This window comes from Danio aesculapii, chromosome 23 (assembly GCF_903798145.1).
Source record: "Danio aesculapii chromosome 23, fDanAes4.1, whole genome shotgun sequence".
In the NCBI taxonomy this organism is placed as follows: domain Eukaryota; kingdom Metazoa; phylum Chordata; class Actinopteri; order Cypriniformes; family Danionidae; genus Danio; species Danio aesculapii.
The window spans coordinates 17,771,962-17,787,936 of record NC_079457.1 but is presented as its reverse complement, the minus strand read 5'-3'; the positions used below and the strand labels follow the sequence as shown (position 1 = coordinate 17,787,936).

General features: G+C 36.4%; 1 protein-coding gene across 10 annotated transcripts in view; it reads right to left on the bottom strand.

Moving 5' to 3' along the window:
* camta1a (calmodulin binding transcription activator 1a) overlaps positions 1-15,975 on the bottom strand; it is a 656,204-nt gene that overhangs the window by 380,334 nt on the left and 259,895 nt on the right. For all 10 annotated transcript variants that reach the window (XM_056449716.1, XM_056449720.1, XM_056449714.1 and 7 more), the window contains one exon: positions 13,915-13,982. In XM_056449716.1, the coding sequence (XP_056305691.1) occupies positions 13,915-13,982 (68 nt within the window). The remainder of the gene's footprint in view (positions 1-13,914; positions 13,983-15,975) is intronic.

Here is a 15,975-nt window from a genome sequence, read left to right as displayed (position 1 = left end):
AATATAATATAATATAATATAATATAATATAATATAATATAATATAATATAATATAATATGATATAATATAATATAATATAATATATATAAAAAAGTCTGGTATGATGACAAATATTTTGCTAATTTAGCACACAATATTTAATATATTAATTATATATATATATATATATATATATATATATATATATATATATATATATATATATATATATATATATATATATATATAGTATATAATAAGTTAATAAATTATATAATATATTATTAGCAATATATTATTATATATAAGTAATATATTAAATATTTTTGTAATATAATATAATATAATATATAATAATGTCTGGTATGATGACAAATATTTTGTTAATTTAGCACACAATATTTAATATATTAATTTATATATATATATATATATATATATATATATATATATATATATATATATATATATATATATATATATATATATATATATAAAGTATATAATAAGTTAATAAATTATATAACATATTATTAACAATATATTATTATATATAAGTAATATATTAAATATTTTTTGTAATATAATATAATATAATATAATATAATATAATATAATATAATATAATATAATATAATATAATATAATATAATATAATATAATATAATATAATATAACGCATCTATTGAATAGCACAGTCTTATGAGGGTAAACCTATTGCCACCTTGAGAACTGGTTTGTTACTGTCGCATAAAAAAACAAGCTAATTATACACAAACTGCATGCTTGCAAACTTCTGTATGTTTCTGCTCTCTCGCTCCTCTACTCCAGCATCAGCCCACGGGTGCCACAAACCTCAGGCATGAGCACAGTCGGACCCTTAAAGACACATTCACCAGACACACCGAGCACAGTGGCACAGATGATGCTTCATGAGTTACAACACAAACGAGCTCACACACAAATAAAAACAGTCATGTCGGAGAGCACTACATTACAGCGGAGTGTGTGTTCATTTCCTTGAGTTGTTGCTAATGCAGTGGCTGTCAGGGTGGGACAGTGTGCCCATTTGTGTTTTCATATCTCGGGCTTTTCCTTTGTGCCGGCGATGTTGCTGTTGGTTTTAATCAAAGCTGTGTCTTTTGGAGTGCTCTGCTGGGAGCTGTGCTGGAGCTGATGCTGGGACAGGAAGCAGCAAAATACTGTGGAAAAGAGAGGTGTAGCTGCTTGTGACATATGGGATACTATTTGCATGTTCAACCCTCAACTTATTTGATCATTTGATTTGAGAAAACTCAATCTCATTTAGGCATGAGATGATAACGGGTTTCAAGGCAGTGTTCATTTTGACAGCAAATGTTTGATTTAGACGAGATATGAGAATATAAAGAGTTAACCAAATACAGTACAAGCGGTTACATGTAATAAACACAATTAAATACATCATTTGAAAGCTAGAGAAAACAAGGAGGCAAGCATTTTAATCACACTTACTTACACTTGTGAAATGGAGGAAGAAACTGATCCATGAACTGTGTACTGTAAAGTTCCTATCAAGCTCTGATAAAGTCTCATAAATTAATAGTATTTTCTGATCCTTCCTTTAACAAATGGGCAGACGAATCCCCATTGTAAGTGTGTATGTTGCTGAAGCACTTGTCAGAAAAATGACGGGAACACAGCTCCAGGCTGGGGCTATAATGCTGAGGTATTTTTGCAAAAATAAACTTCAACCACTGACTCTTCACAGCCTCATCTTTGGGTTGGTTAAATATCACTAACTTTCCCCAAGCGGCAACCTCCCGCTCTCCCTCGGGAAGCCAATACGGAAGTAACTGAAACTGCAATTCATCAAAATTCCGCTAGTCCTGGCTCCATAATAGAACAAGTTGCAATTGAGCCCACTGTTAGAATGGCCAACTTTACAGCAGAAATAAAGGTGTTTACAGCCTGGTACAAAGAACGATTTTGGTTCATCTAGCTATTATTACCCTCCATGACAACTGTGAGGGGGGTGAATTTTTTTATAACTCATCCATTTCCTTTATATTAGGTTATATTAAGTTTGCATAATTAAGGGCGTGGCCACTTGAGTGATAGCTAGGTCTTGCTGGTCGCCGTCACTTCACCTCAGCTGAATCGGGCAGATTAGCCACTGATCTCGGCATATTCATCGTATTTTTGTGTTGTTTTATGTGGCTTTACACAGTCAGCTGCCTTTTGGACTTATTTCTTACAATTATCAGATGATATTGGATGCTGTGTGCACTTAATTGTGCTCACAAACCATTCACGTGGCCTCGTTTCCCATGTGAGTAAAGTTATATACTTCTACACCATCTCTATACATGTGTTTGTTTTATTTAAGATCATTTATCATTTATATTTTTCTTTAGACCCGTAAAGCACTCCAGAATGTGACAGATTGATTAGCTGTAGGCTCTAGAACAGTCATCTGAAGCGTTATCATACAGTGCATGCTGGAGTTCATCAACAGTCTTGCATTTACTAACACAGACTATATCTGAAGTGTTTGGAAGTAATTTGCGTTTTCCTCCTGTAGAAAAACGTCATAAGAACAATGTTTAGTGGCTCACTGTATTACTACAGTGTTTTTAAAAGTCTAAACACTTTATTGATATAGTGTACAGCCAAGCACATGTGGTCAGAACACAAACGAGTCGCAGGTAATGAAGTATCAAGCGTTTCTCACAAAGTAAAGTCTGTCTGCCATTTCTAAGCAAAGTGCCAGCAGGCGTCTGAAGCTCCGCTCACTCTCCACCTCTTTGCCCTTGTTTGGTATCCCGCCGTGGGTGTGATGACGCGCGAACAAAATGGCGACGGTTGGCTGCGCCTACTTGTAGCTTCTTTTGCGCTCTTCAGAAACCTATGGGTGACGTCACGGATGCTCCGTCCATATATTTTACAGTCTATGACTTTCCCTCACACTTCAGAGCACAGCGTCTACGCGGCTTGTTTCAACCAGGATCTGCTACAGTGTTTGTCTTCCTCTTTTTCTTTCTACAGAGTTTGTGGGTTTCAATTTTCCCTGGTCTGCACGCACAACAAATGGGCGGGGTTTGAGTTCCCTATTGACGTCACGCTGACACGGCTAAAGACTCCTTACAGCTGCGATTCGTTCGAACCACTCTGAGTCAACTCTTTTATAGATGAATCAATAGTTTTAAAAACAGTGCACTTTCTGATTTAAGCCTTAGCTGGATATTTCACTTCACTTAGAACTGTTACACACTACATGGAAGGTCATTTTCAAAAACCCATAATAGGGGCTCCTTAATAAAATTTGTTGAATTCAATACTAGTGATATTCAAATGCGGATTCTGAAATATTGATAAAATGTGCATTATTTGTATTGTTGTTGTACACTGTTTATTTCTTTTTAAGAATTACATTTTTTAAAGATTTTTAAATGAAGAATTTTTTTGTTTTTTCGTTCTGTTTTTGACAATTGAGTGCAATTGTTGAAACAAAACCATAAACAAATTTAATTTCTAATTTAATTCAAGCACTTTCAAGGACCTATGTTTGTTTTTAAGTACTTTCCAGGCCTTGAATTCATATATCAGAAATTCAAGTACTTTAATGCTTTCAAAAAGTGTGGAAACCCTCAATCTAACAAAATACATTGCTAATTACTTTTTTAAAGCATGCATTTTGTAATATGTACATTGAACTAAATGGTTTATTGGATTTACTCATTTCTTTTAAGGTAAGTGTTTGCAAACAATTTATTTAGGCTGAATTTTAAAATGTATTTCATTCCCAGTCCTGCTGAGTGTATACTAGTAACATTTGTTGTTTGCTTTTGACATTTGATAGAGTGTTTGGACCCAGAAACTGACGCATGACATCGAGAGTCAATGAGGATGGCAGACATCAATGTCATTGCAGGTCCCCAGGAAAAAAAAAATTCACAGAAGGCTCAGAAATGTGCCAAACTGCAGCTTCTTCAGCAAAGCACTACAGAGCCATTAGCCATTCAAACACAAGCACAGACCAACTAATATGAGACTAAAGCCCAAGACTAAACTAGTTTCCCTTGAGGAGGTCAGGTAAATTGGTGTTTCACAGACATACTTTGTGATTTTAATCCTGTCTCAATCGAAAGCAGTCTGGGTTTTTTCTTACACTACCTCTGTAAAATTGACAAAGCAAATTGATGTTTTTTGGCTAACTCGGGAGTCCTCTGAGAAATCTAATCCTTTCCAGATAGGAATGTCTGTGATTATGGGACATTTTTTTTTCATAATACTTCTCCTCTTGTTTTTTTGACCCGCCTTGAACGCTGTAACTAAAGTTAAATTTATTTCTGTGTTGCCTGGCGCTACTTGATTATGGATTTAGACTTTTATGCCAAATTTCTAGCTAGAACAGCAGCTGGTGGTTCAAGAACTGCTGGCTGAAAAGAGAATTCAATCAATAAAGGGAGTCCTGCTTAGAACTGTAGTACTGCATTTGTAAAGTATGATCATCACTGTTATGCCCAATACACAACGCACCTGAAAGGTTTGAAGTTACTATTTATATATTTCTTTTACTAGGGTTTTAAGACAGCCATTCAGAAATCGCACACTCTCATCTTTCTAGTAATTACAGAGTTTCCAATCCAATACAGTCTGGGCCAGTATATTAAATCAAAGACGTCCTCTTGTTAATAATTTAAGCCAATTGTCATTCTGGAAACTAATCTTGTCCATTTAGTGCTTAATATGACAGCCGAGGTTACAAGCATCTCCCTAAATTAGCATTAAAAGAATAGTTTATCCACAATGAAAATGTAGTCGTCATTTAATCACCCTAATGTAGCTCTAGACCAATTTATCTTTCTTTTTGCCTAGGACACAAAAGGAGATGGATAAACTACCTAAAATGAGTAAAACCTTCAGATATTGAAAAGACCTGTACAGTACCTCAAAAAACAAAACCAAACTGAAATGGCTATACAATAATACTCAAAGATATGAAGTTTTTATGATAATATAATATAATATAATATAATATAATATAATATAATATAATATAATATAATATAATATAATATAATATAATATAATATAATATAATATAATATAATATACAATTTCAGCAATTTATCTTTACTGTTATACATACTGTTGTGATCACAAGCAGCGTTTTCTCCGCTGTAGATTCCTGTAGGTATTCTTACCGAACTACAACTCCCAGACCTCTTTGCACTCAACTCCTGTCACAGCTGACAATAATTCCAATACACACGCAGCTAAAACTCATGATTACTGATTACATGGACTTTATATACCACTCACTTTCACAGACACTTCGCTGAGTCTTGTTTATCTGCAAACATCACAAAGCATTAAATTTAGTGGTGGGCAAAGCGAGGCTTCGTGAAACATTGAACAGTCAAAGCAAATGTGTTAAAGCTTTGAAATGTTTCGAAACCCATTTCTACTGTGACACCTAGTGGTTATTTTTATGCATTGCTCTAGAACAGCTTCAGCAAAGAAACAGTTAAGCAAATTGAGGTATTAAACCCCACATTGTAAAGTTGTGTTTTCAGGTGATTTAGTAAAGCGGTGAGAGCTCCAGACTAGCATGCTGAGATAATGAGTTCGAATCCAGGGTGATGCAGCTATAGATGTTAGTTTTTTAAATGCTCTGTTCTTGTAACATGTTTTTTTTTAACATTGGTCAGACATCTGAATGAAAACTTAGTGAATAAATATGTCTTGTTTAAAAAGTAACATTATTAAAATGCATTATGTCAGAAATTCTGAGTATTTGTAGAGGTTGAGATTCGAACTCGGGCCATTTGCAACACAGGTCCACTAGGCTACACTGTTCCTGTCAACCAAACGCAGATTCGCCAGGTCTCGAAATGGCAGATGCTTTGAATGGTGTTTCGAAACACTTTAGTCATGTGAGCTGGCCTGGTGTTTCGCAGCACTTTAGTCACATGACCTGGATGTTTCAGATCATGCTTCGGTGTAGTGTTTCAAAACACTTGTGCTTCGGGATCTCAACACTGTGTCGAACGTCAGGTTCACGTGGACATCCCTATTTTCCTTGTCTAGTCTTCCAGTGTTTTGACCTTTTGCTTGTTTATCATTTTTGATTCTTTGCCGCCTAGTCTGACCGTTGGCCTGTTTTTTTTTTTATTATTATTTTTTATGCTCCTGTTTGTTCCTGTTTTTTGACCCTTGCCTATACAACTTCTCTCTTATAAACTGCAAATGGATCCAAACATCCGTTGGCAGCATACATTCGTTACAAACACAATATGATCATCAATTTATCTTTGTTTTTGCCTAGGACACAAAATTAAATAGATCAACTATCTAAAATTAGAAATCCCAGCAGATATTTCAAAGATCTGTACAGTAACCCAAAAGTAAAGCAAACAGATATGGATATACAACAATACTCAGAGATTTTAAGTTTGCTTTCTTCTTATCTCCTCAAACAAAGAGATTTGATGCCACAGCATTACAAATCCAATGATTAGTTCTTCCCGAAAAGCACTTACTCTACCACACCCACCGGTATCACATAAATACTACACTTCTAGATACCTTTGTCCTATTTTCAGTCAAGGACTAAGGTGTGGGATGGCAATAATGAGAGAACAGTATTGCTGGATGCCTTCCATGTATGACGTAAACCTGAGGCCAGCCACCATCGTGCATGAAGCTGAGTGAAGGACAGGTGCATCGGCTCACGCTTAATGAACTCGATTCTGAAAGCAAGTTTGTCTATAAATCATCCAGGACCTCCATCTCATATTAGCTCACAAACAAAGAGTAGCTTATAGAGCAAGCTTGTGTTTACTTGAATTTGAACCATCCCTACTGTGACTTAATATTGCTCAAACATCTGAACCTAAAAGCAAACACATCTTTAAGATTTTGTAAATACCGTCCTCTCTTTAGCATTTTCTATGACGCATTAGCGTATTAGCATGTTGAATCTCCTGAAGTTCAGCCCTAATAATCTTATATCTCCAGTCTAGACTAAAGAGATTCTCATTAAAGGGAGTGTGTGTGTATGTATGTGAGTTTGTGTGTTGAAAAAGCTGTGAATCCCAGCTCTTTTTACGCAGTCAGCGCTGTGGGGTTTCAGCCGAGCTCACCTAAATCACAAGGCGGCTCCGGCTTTCATTAACACTTAATGCAGAGCTCTCCTTTTAATAGAAATGGAAAAGGAGGTGACCGCCACTGTAAATTAAAGTGCAGCGCGCTGGAGTTGTGGGAGATTTTCTGGGCTCTGACAGGTATGGCCTGAATTAGCTGTAGTGTTGTTCCAGTGGCCGGCGTGCAAGCGGTCGTATTGATTTTAACCATTGTTGCACTTCCTGTCTAAAAGGGAATGTTCATTACAGGAGGCCAACGCATCAATCACGGCACTCTGGCCTTGGAATATTTAAAGACATAGCACTGATCCCCAACAAGCCTTAATAATAATAGCAAAGATCGTCTTTTATATATGGATTAATCAGAGTTTATTCCCATGCTTTTATATCATGCAGCACGTCTTTTCTTTCAGAGTGTTTGTTGTGGTTCTCTCTGGTGACTGATCTCTTGGTAATACAGATAGAATATTCCGTCTGTCTTCTGTCCTCATGTTTGTTCTGTATGTACTATACGAGTTTGAGTGTGTGTGCTTGTGTAAATGTGTGTGTTCAGAGCCTCGGGCTACGCCTCCATACATGCATGGCCTACTGCTTAGCTATTACACTCTCCGTGGCCCATTGACCTCCTGTCTCCCTTGTCTCTCCAGCCTGGCCTGCCCAGAGGCTGAGTCAGTTCCTGTAGCCGGGTGCCTCAGAGCTGTTGGCTTCCACCGGGAAGGAGGAGGAGCAAATGACATACTGCAAGAAAATCGCTTAACCACACACCCTTTCTCTCATAACCCCTGAACCTTGACCTCCACTTTGCCTTGACCACCAGGAAAAAAGTATAGCTCTCAGTCAACTCACTGCTGTCATCTCTTTCTGCTTCTGCTGCTCTTTCAAAAATATTCGAGCTGATAAACAACATCTATCATTGGATAGAATGCATAAATGGGCAACTACTTTTTTTCAGCAGCATTAATATATAGGTATAAAGGTAAACTTTCCCTACTAATTTTTCCTCATTGGGATTTATAAAAAAGGTTTTGTTAAAGCGCCATGAACGAAATCAAGCCTGCTCTGAGATTAATCACATTTGCAAACTTTTATTTAAGGCAAGGGAGTATATGAAAACCAGACGAAGAGCTACATAACTCTTGCTTAACAGCTTTAAAGAGGGATAGAGATATAAAGCATTGTAAATGACACAATAGAATGAAATACAATGAAAAAATATAATACTATTCATTCAAATGAGTAAATCTTTAGAAACAATATACTCATTTGCATGCACTTGTTTAGCCATGGGTTTTACATAGCACAGTGCTTCATGGATGTGGGTGGAGCTAAGGATCTGTTTTGATGTGCTTTGTTTACTGTAACTCTCTTATTGGTGGATTTTTCTGTATTGCATCGATGGTAAAATTGTTTTGAATTGCACTATTATAGAAACAGATTTTTTTTTAAATAAGCTATTGTTAATAATCAATTCCCCACTGGAGAAAATGATTTTGAATATTTTTTTTTCTGAAAAAAAAAAATGACTGTTGAGCTTTGCTCCTTTAGGGCACTTAAAATTTGGTGAATAATCTCTATGCACCCTGAACTCAGCAAAATCTTCTTTAAAAAGACCACATGGAATTGCTTAGTATGCAGTTTCTTTCATGTGTTTGCCAAAGGGTCAAGTATTGCTGGTTAGCATAGTCCTGTTTATCCCAGATTCTGTCATCTACTGTAGTTCTAAATGGCATCTTTTTCCTTAGAAAATCATTTAAAACAGATAAACTAACAAATAGATTTATTTATGTATTCTAGACCACTTGATGTGGTTTGCTGCAGTACTTGCTATAGCTGGTAGGCAGTGTTATCACTAATAATGATAAATGAATGGGAATGAAATGAAAAAAGTTTAATTAACATATAATATGGGGAAAATACATTATCATACATGACCCCAAAACATGGCAAGGCAAAGCAAGTTTATCTATATAGCACATTTTATACAAAATGGTAATCCAAAGTGCTTTAAACAAGAATAAAAGAAACAAGACAGATAAAAAAGAAAAACAGATAAAAAAAAACTGTGTTAAAACTGATTATAAGAGAATGAAAAAGAAAAAGAAAGACATAATAGTGTGATCTGTGTTCCACACAGTGCTCATTCAGTAAAGGCCCAGCAAAACAGAAGTGCTTCAAGCCTTGATTTGAATGTGCCTAATGTTGGAGCACATCTGATCATTTCAGGAAGCTGATTTCAGCAGCAGGGGGTGGAGTAGCTGAAGGCTGATTCTTCCTGCTTTGAATGAACTCTTGAAATTTCTAATTTACCTTATCCTATTTACCTTATTTGTGTTCAGTGACCATATCTGTTATGTATTGAGGTCCTAGTCTATTTAGTGAGTATAGACAAGTAATAATACTTTAAAATCTATTCTAAATGTTCCTGGGAGCCAGTGTAAAGACCTGAGGATAGGTGTGATGTGCTCTGATTTTCTGGTTCTGGTCAGAATTCTGGCAGCAGCATTCTGGAGGAGCAGCAACTGTCTGACTGTCTTTTTTGGAAAGGCCAGTGAGCAGTCCATTACAGTAATCCACCCTGCTGGTGATAAAAGCATGAACAAGTCCTCACTGGAAACAAAGCATCTGATTCTTGCAATGTTTTTTTTTTTTTTTTGAGATGATAGTATGCTGATCTACTTACTGATTTGACATGACTATTGAAATTCACATGAAAATTGAAATCACTATTGAAAATATGCCAAAAAAAGACCACAAAATAATTTTAGCCTTTTGATACTTTGTACTATATGTTTTAAATCTTAAAACCAATATAAAAACAACTTCAAATATATTTACATATTTTTTAAATTACAGCTGTGTCCTTATTAACTGTTATACCCAAAATACACTAAAGCTTAAAAACTAATCTCATTGAAAAGAGAATTTTATTAGATGAAAACACCTACAGTGTGCATTTAAGATGACTCATCCTTTTCCGCATTCTTTTAAAAGTGCATTAATAAACTTTTAGATGTGCACTAGATGGTCTTAAAGTTGCAAGGCATAGAAAACACACCACAAAAACTCTCAATTGATTTCATAGGGTCTTTTAAGGACCGTCTAGTCGCCATTATGGATCTAACAGGCCCTGAGCATGTGCTATAACCACTGCTACAACATTCCACTGCATACAAGGCTCATAAGAACTCCTCCCAACCTCCTTTAAGCCAGTGATAATACACATTACTGAGCACAGGGCCAGTAATGAGCGAGTGCGAAGAGGTACACTTTATTCATGGGCTCATTTTTTTGTGTGTTGGAGATAAAAAGCCGACGGGGTGCTCTTCAACTCATCTCTAGCAATTACACAAGGAAATGTCTTATAATTGGCTTTTGCTTTATGTCCAGCCATTATCAATGTCCCTTACAGGCAGAGAGAAAAATTGGGTGGAAGTTGGAGTACTCAAAGTCCATTTGCACATGAATTAGGATTGTTAATAGGGACGCGCAAAACTACATCTTTTCAAAATCGAGCAGTTTGTTGCCTGACTCATTTTTCTTAAGGACACCATGTAAAATTATGCTGCAGTTGGGCTCTTTGATCGACACGATTCCTATGGGCCGTTTATATAAGATATTTCCTTGCTTTTTTAGAATCGGGAGATGATTTACATGTCTAAAAGTTGCCACAGAATACCAATTTTGGATAGCACAATAAAGGCAGTGGTCATACATCACTCAACAGCCATTTGATAGTTTATAACGATGCTCCTTAAAGTGGATACATTTCAAACTGAAAGACAAATTAAAAGATGATCAAATAAAATTAACCACTTTAAATAAATCTTACTGACTATAGTTGGTTGTGGGACGGAAATTGAGATTCATCTAAAGAGAGTAAGAGAGATGACACTGTGTTTAATATAGTATGAAGAAGCGTGAAAGATGCCGGGATCCCTCGTCAGCTTTGTTTTTTTTCTCTGTGCTGATGGCGCCCGGCACTTCCTGTGTGCAGACTGGAGGAAAACATGAGAGTGAGCAGTTTCCAGTGTCTGGCACTGAGGAGAAGGGACTCTGAGCTGTCTAATAGTATAAGATGGGCTCTCTCTAATTGGGAGAGAAGTGGGACTTCCTTCTGGAAGCAGGCGGGAGATGGAGAAAGCACTGTTCTGTTTCGACAAACTGGCTAGAACAGGAGACTGGAGGGCTTAACCTGAGGCTAGGAAAAACAGACTGGAGAAAAACACGGACTTAAACCCTGGCACGTACGCACACTGATACACAATGTGCCCACACTATAAGCTTCTTAAAATATTACACCATAAGAGCCCTGACATTGTGCATTGGAGGATAAATTAAATGTAGTTTTACCCCAAAATCTTCACCACCTTCAACTAACCTTGCTTCTCTTATCTCTTTTCATGATTGGTTGCATCTACTGTCTGTATGGAGTGAGTTTTGCTCTTGATGACGGAGGCTGCCTTTACACTGCTTCCTAACCATATGCAGCACAGATTCACAAAATATTGTGTTTGTTCAGTTCTCAATTAAAATGAGCTACACAATCAACATCATTTATTGTATAATAGCTATGTGAAGAACATATTGAATAGTGAGATTTCTCTATGGATATGGGCCAGAATTAAATAAATAAATACAAATCAATGGAGAAAAACATCTCTATATTGTACAATATACTTCTCCTAGCACTTATGCATTATTGGTCCTTTGTTGATTTTGATTGCATTCATAGTCAACCGTTGTCAGCTGAGCCTTGTCAGTCATTCTCAAGAAGCAGGAAACATTCATCAACGGTTTGTCATCTTCTATATTATAAATATTTATCAATGAAAATACACACACGCACCCAACAACACACACACACATTCTCTTAGTATTTACATTAGGCTGTTCTTCTGTTGCTTTTTGATTACTCTTTTGATTACTCTTTTTTTGTTGTTGTTCTTTCTGATTACTTCTATTGTCCTTATTTGTAAATCGATTTGGATAGAAATTTCTGTTGTCAAATGATTACATGTAAAAGAATTATAAGTGAGCTTCATTTATATATATATATATATATATATATATATATATATATATATATATATATATATATATATATATATATATATATATATAGTTATTTCAGAATACTTTTGCCTGCCCTGCTCATTCAAATTATTTGATTAATTGAATTAAATTGTAATTGACCGGCACAACAAGGAAAAACAGCTTAAAATAGGCTTCTTTCAAACTGTGAATATTTCACTTTAATTTTATTCAGGCTGGATTATTATTTTATTTGACAATCCAGTTCATGTTTTGGCATTATTGAAGCATATAGTGGACTTGTTTTGAAGCCCTCGCCTCAAATAATATTCGTTCTTCTATTTCAAAGAAATATTAATATTAAAAAGGAAACAAATTATGTCGGAACGAATGCCCTTAAATAATGTAACATTTGACAGCAAGCATCAGTGTTTCTTGGGATTGAAATAAGAATGCACCCCTCATTCAAAAATCTCTCACCTGTAATATGTGAGCATATTTACTGTACAAAATTGTCAGTGAACTATGAGGGCAAACAAATAAAATAAATAAAATAATCGTTCATTAATCTTAATCGAGTTCAATTAATCGAGATTTGGATTTTCGGCCAAATCACCCAGCCCTAATCATAACATGACACGTGTAATGACACAATATGATGTTTTATCCATGCTTATTACAACTGTCATAAAATATCATCAGCACAGTTATATAATTTAAAACCAAAGAGGGCATTGTTTAAGATGTCTTTGTTATGACAACTTGACATTAACAAGACAATATAACTTGTCATAAATCTGTCATAAACATGACTATTATAAGTGTTTCATGGATTTTATAACAGCATCATTAATATTTTTCTTGACCTCAACTACGGGGTTGCAAATTTAATTTGTTTTAAATTAAATCATTAAAATGTTATAATGTTATTACACTATTACTCAGAAGTGATCAGAAAAATATTCAGGACACAATGGTCTTATGAACACCCCCTTCAAGTAAAGTGTTACTCAATATTTATTGGAAGGGTATAAATGTCCGGTGTGGTTGCCATGGTAACCTCTGTCTCCACCTCAACTCTGAGTCTTTCACATCAGCAGCATCATTGATGCTGGATAAGTGCTACTCCATTACACTTAAAATCCAACAGTGCTGGCCTGGCTTACAGCCAATCGAGTGTATAGATATTCCATTTTAAAAATACACAAATCCTCCTATTGTGGGGTCTGGGAACATGTAGATTCACCAGAGCTGCTTCAGACCCCAGAGCATGCTAGCAGCCATAAACCAAGATGACAGATTGATTCAGGTGCAACGCTCACTCATAGACATGACAAGCTCACTTTTCCCCCTTCAGTGTCAGTCAACACCTACCATCTACAGAGCAGCTAGACCGTTTGCAGCTCACACCTTCATTTATTAGAGGACGTTTAATTTGCTGTTAGATATGAACACATTACCATCGCTCTCGCAGAAGAAATAGGGCAGAGCATTGAGCTAAGAGCTCTGCTAATAGGCTATTTGCAGTTATTAGTCCACATTAATAATCCATTACCTGTCAGGCTAACTCCTAAAAGAAGTAAACCTTTCGAAACTGCCATCAATGTCCACCGATATCAAACACCCAACTTTTAAGATAGCGGAGATTCTCAAGTGGGTCGTTGGGGGGGGAATCGCCAGCTAATGGCTTCATTTGAGCATCAAAGCAATAAAACCTGGAATTCTGGGTAAAATAGATTTCTAATGGTTAGTTGAGAAATAGATCCTCTTACCTTGTTTTAGGGGAGGTTGTCAACCATTCTTCATGCTTTTCAAAGGTTATCAAGTATGCTGCAATTTCCTGTCAAACAGAGAGGACAGAAAGGTTGGTGTTACTGTTAGAGAATACCAACTTTTTAACATGGTATATTAATAAACTGAAATTGATTGTAAATTGAGCTTACAGAATATTTTATAGAGGGAAAGAGATTTTATAAAACATTTTAATCTCAGATACAATAACTAAAGTCTAAAACCATGTCAAGATTGGAATCAGCTCTGCAGAAACTGCATTCAGCTCATTCTGCTCCCTCATTGTCTGAAGACATTATGCTATGAAGACGTGAATGACATGAATCCTCCTTACAGTGACTCTTTGATTGCTGCAACAAAAGAGAAATCACTTCTTGGGATGAACAACAAGCATGACAGCAGATGATGCGATTTCTGGTTCTGATGTTAACCCAGTCATCACTGTCACCCAACAAAAGAGACAAGTGGATGAGTGAAACGTATCCCATCATTCCTTCACAAAGCTAATCATGGGAAATGAAAGCAGACCGGGTACTGACAAGCAACCTCATGATTACCTGTGACAGCCAGCCATTCATTTCACACTGAGGGCATTTGTCATACAAAGACAGCAGGAAATGCGGGGGGGGGGACGCAAATGATGTTATCAAACAGCAGTCCAATTATTTCCTGATCTTAAAGGGTTGTTCTGGGTAAATTAAGATCAAATTGAATAAACAGCTTTAAGAAAAGATTTGCAAAAACTTGCCACAGTGTTGCTGACAGAGACATCTCTGCTGAGGAATTGTTTATTGAATCCATATGTATGGGTTTTTGACTCTTTTAATCTAACGCTACACGCAGATTCAATAAACTCATCACTCAGTCATTCTTTCAGCTTCAAAAGGTTCTAATCTCACCAAAATAGCAGTTCACCGATATAAAAAACAGCTGTCAATCAATAAGCATACTTTCTAGAACACTACGCCAAGCAGTTTACATAATGTAAATCCACCACAGTCCAATCAATTTCAATATTCTCCCTGCATTTGAGGTTGACATGATTTTATTTACTAACCTAATTAAACACTGCATGCCTATCAATAATAGCCCAAATTCTACTCAATTCCCGACAACCAATGGTATTCGGACACCCTTAGGAGGTAATAATATATATTTATAGGCAGTAACTCTACGGTTTAATCCTGTCAAAGTTGGCAGTAGAGACATCCCTTGAGGTACCAGGGTGCCAAGACTGGCAATACCCAAACAGGCAACGCTGGAGTTGGCGATGGCCTGCAGGTGCTGTCTAAAAGATAGTGCTGTTCTGATTAACGTTCTGCCCTTCTGTCATCAGGGCCAGAGGGAAAGAGAGAAGGACGAGACGATGTGGAGTATGACCATGGACAAGATGAAGAGAACCTCTCCATAATAAAAAAATACACACTTGCCTTGGTATTTTGCAGAAACTCTATGCAATATCTCTACTCTTGTTGCCAAGAGTTGCAGTGACTACAGTTGTACTTTTCCTAATTAAAAAAAAGATAGCTTTACCTTACTTAAACGCTCGATTAAAAGTAGTTACAACATGCAGTTAAGAAAATAAAATAAGGCAGTCTTTGGTGCATGGTGCTAATTTACAGCAGCGCTCATGAGTAATGTTTGTTTTACAAGCCAGAGCAATAGCTTGGGGCGAAACTCCTTCATTGACCTTGAGGCCCATTTGAGATTCTTCTTCTTTATCGTTTTCCCATTAAAAGTCAACATGCCGACCTCAGAGCTGGGGGGATGAGCTGAGAGGCCCGGTCCAGTAAATAAAAGGCAAACGTCGGCATCCCCCACCCACTCCCCGAACAGATGTCGAGGATTATTCCAACCCCCCGATCAACCATAAAGGTGCAATAACCTTACGGCAGAAAAAAGCAAACAAAAACAGGCAAAGAGCCATTAAACAGCTGCGAGAGACAAAGTTTGTGCGCTTTTATAATGAGCGGCTAGTTCTCTGTTGAGCTGATTGGGGCAGTCAAGATGGTGAAATAAAAACTGGCCAGCAGCTGTCAATC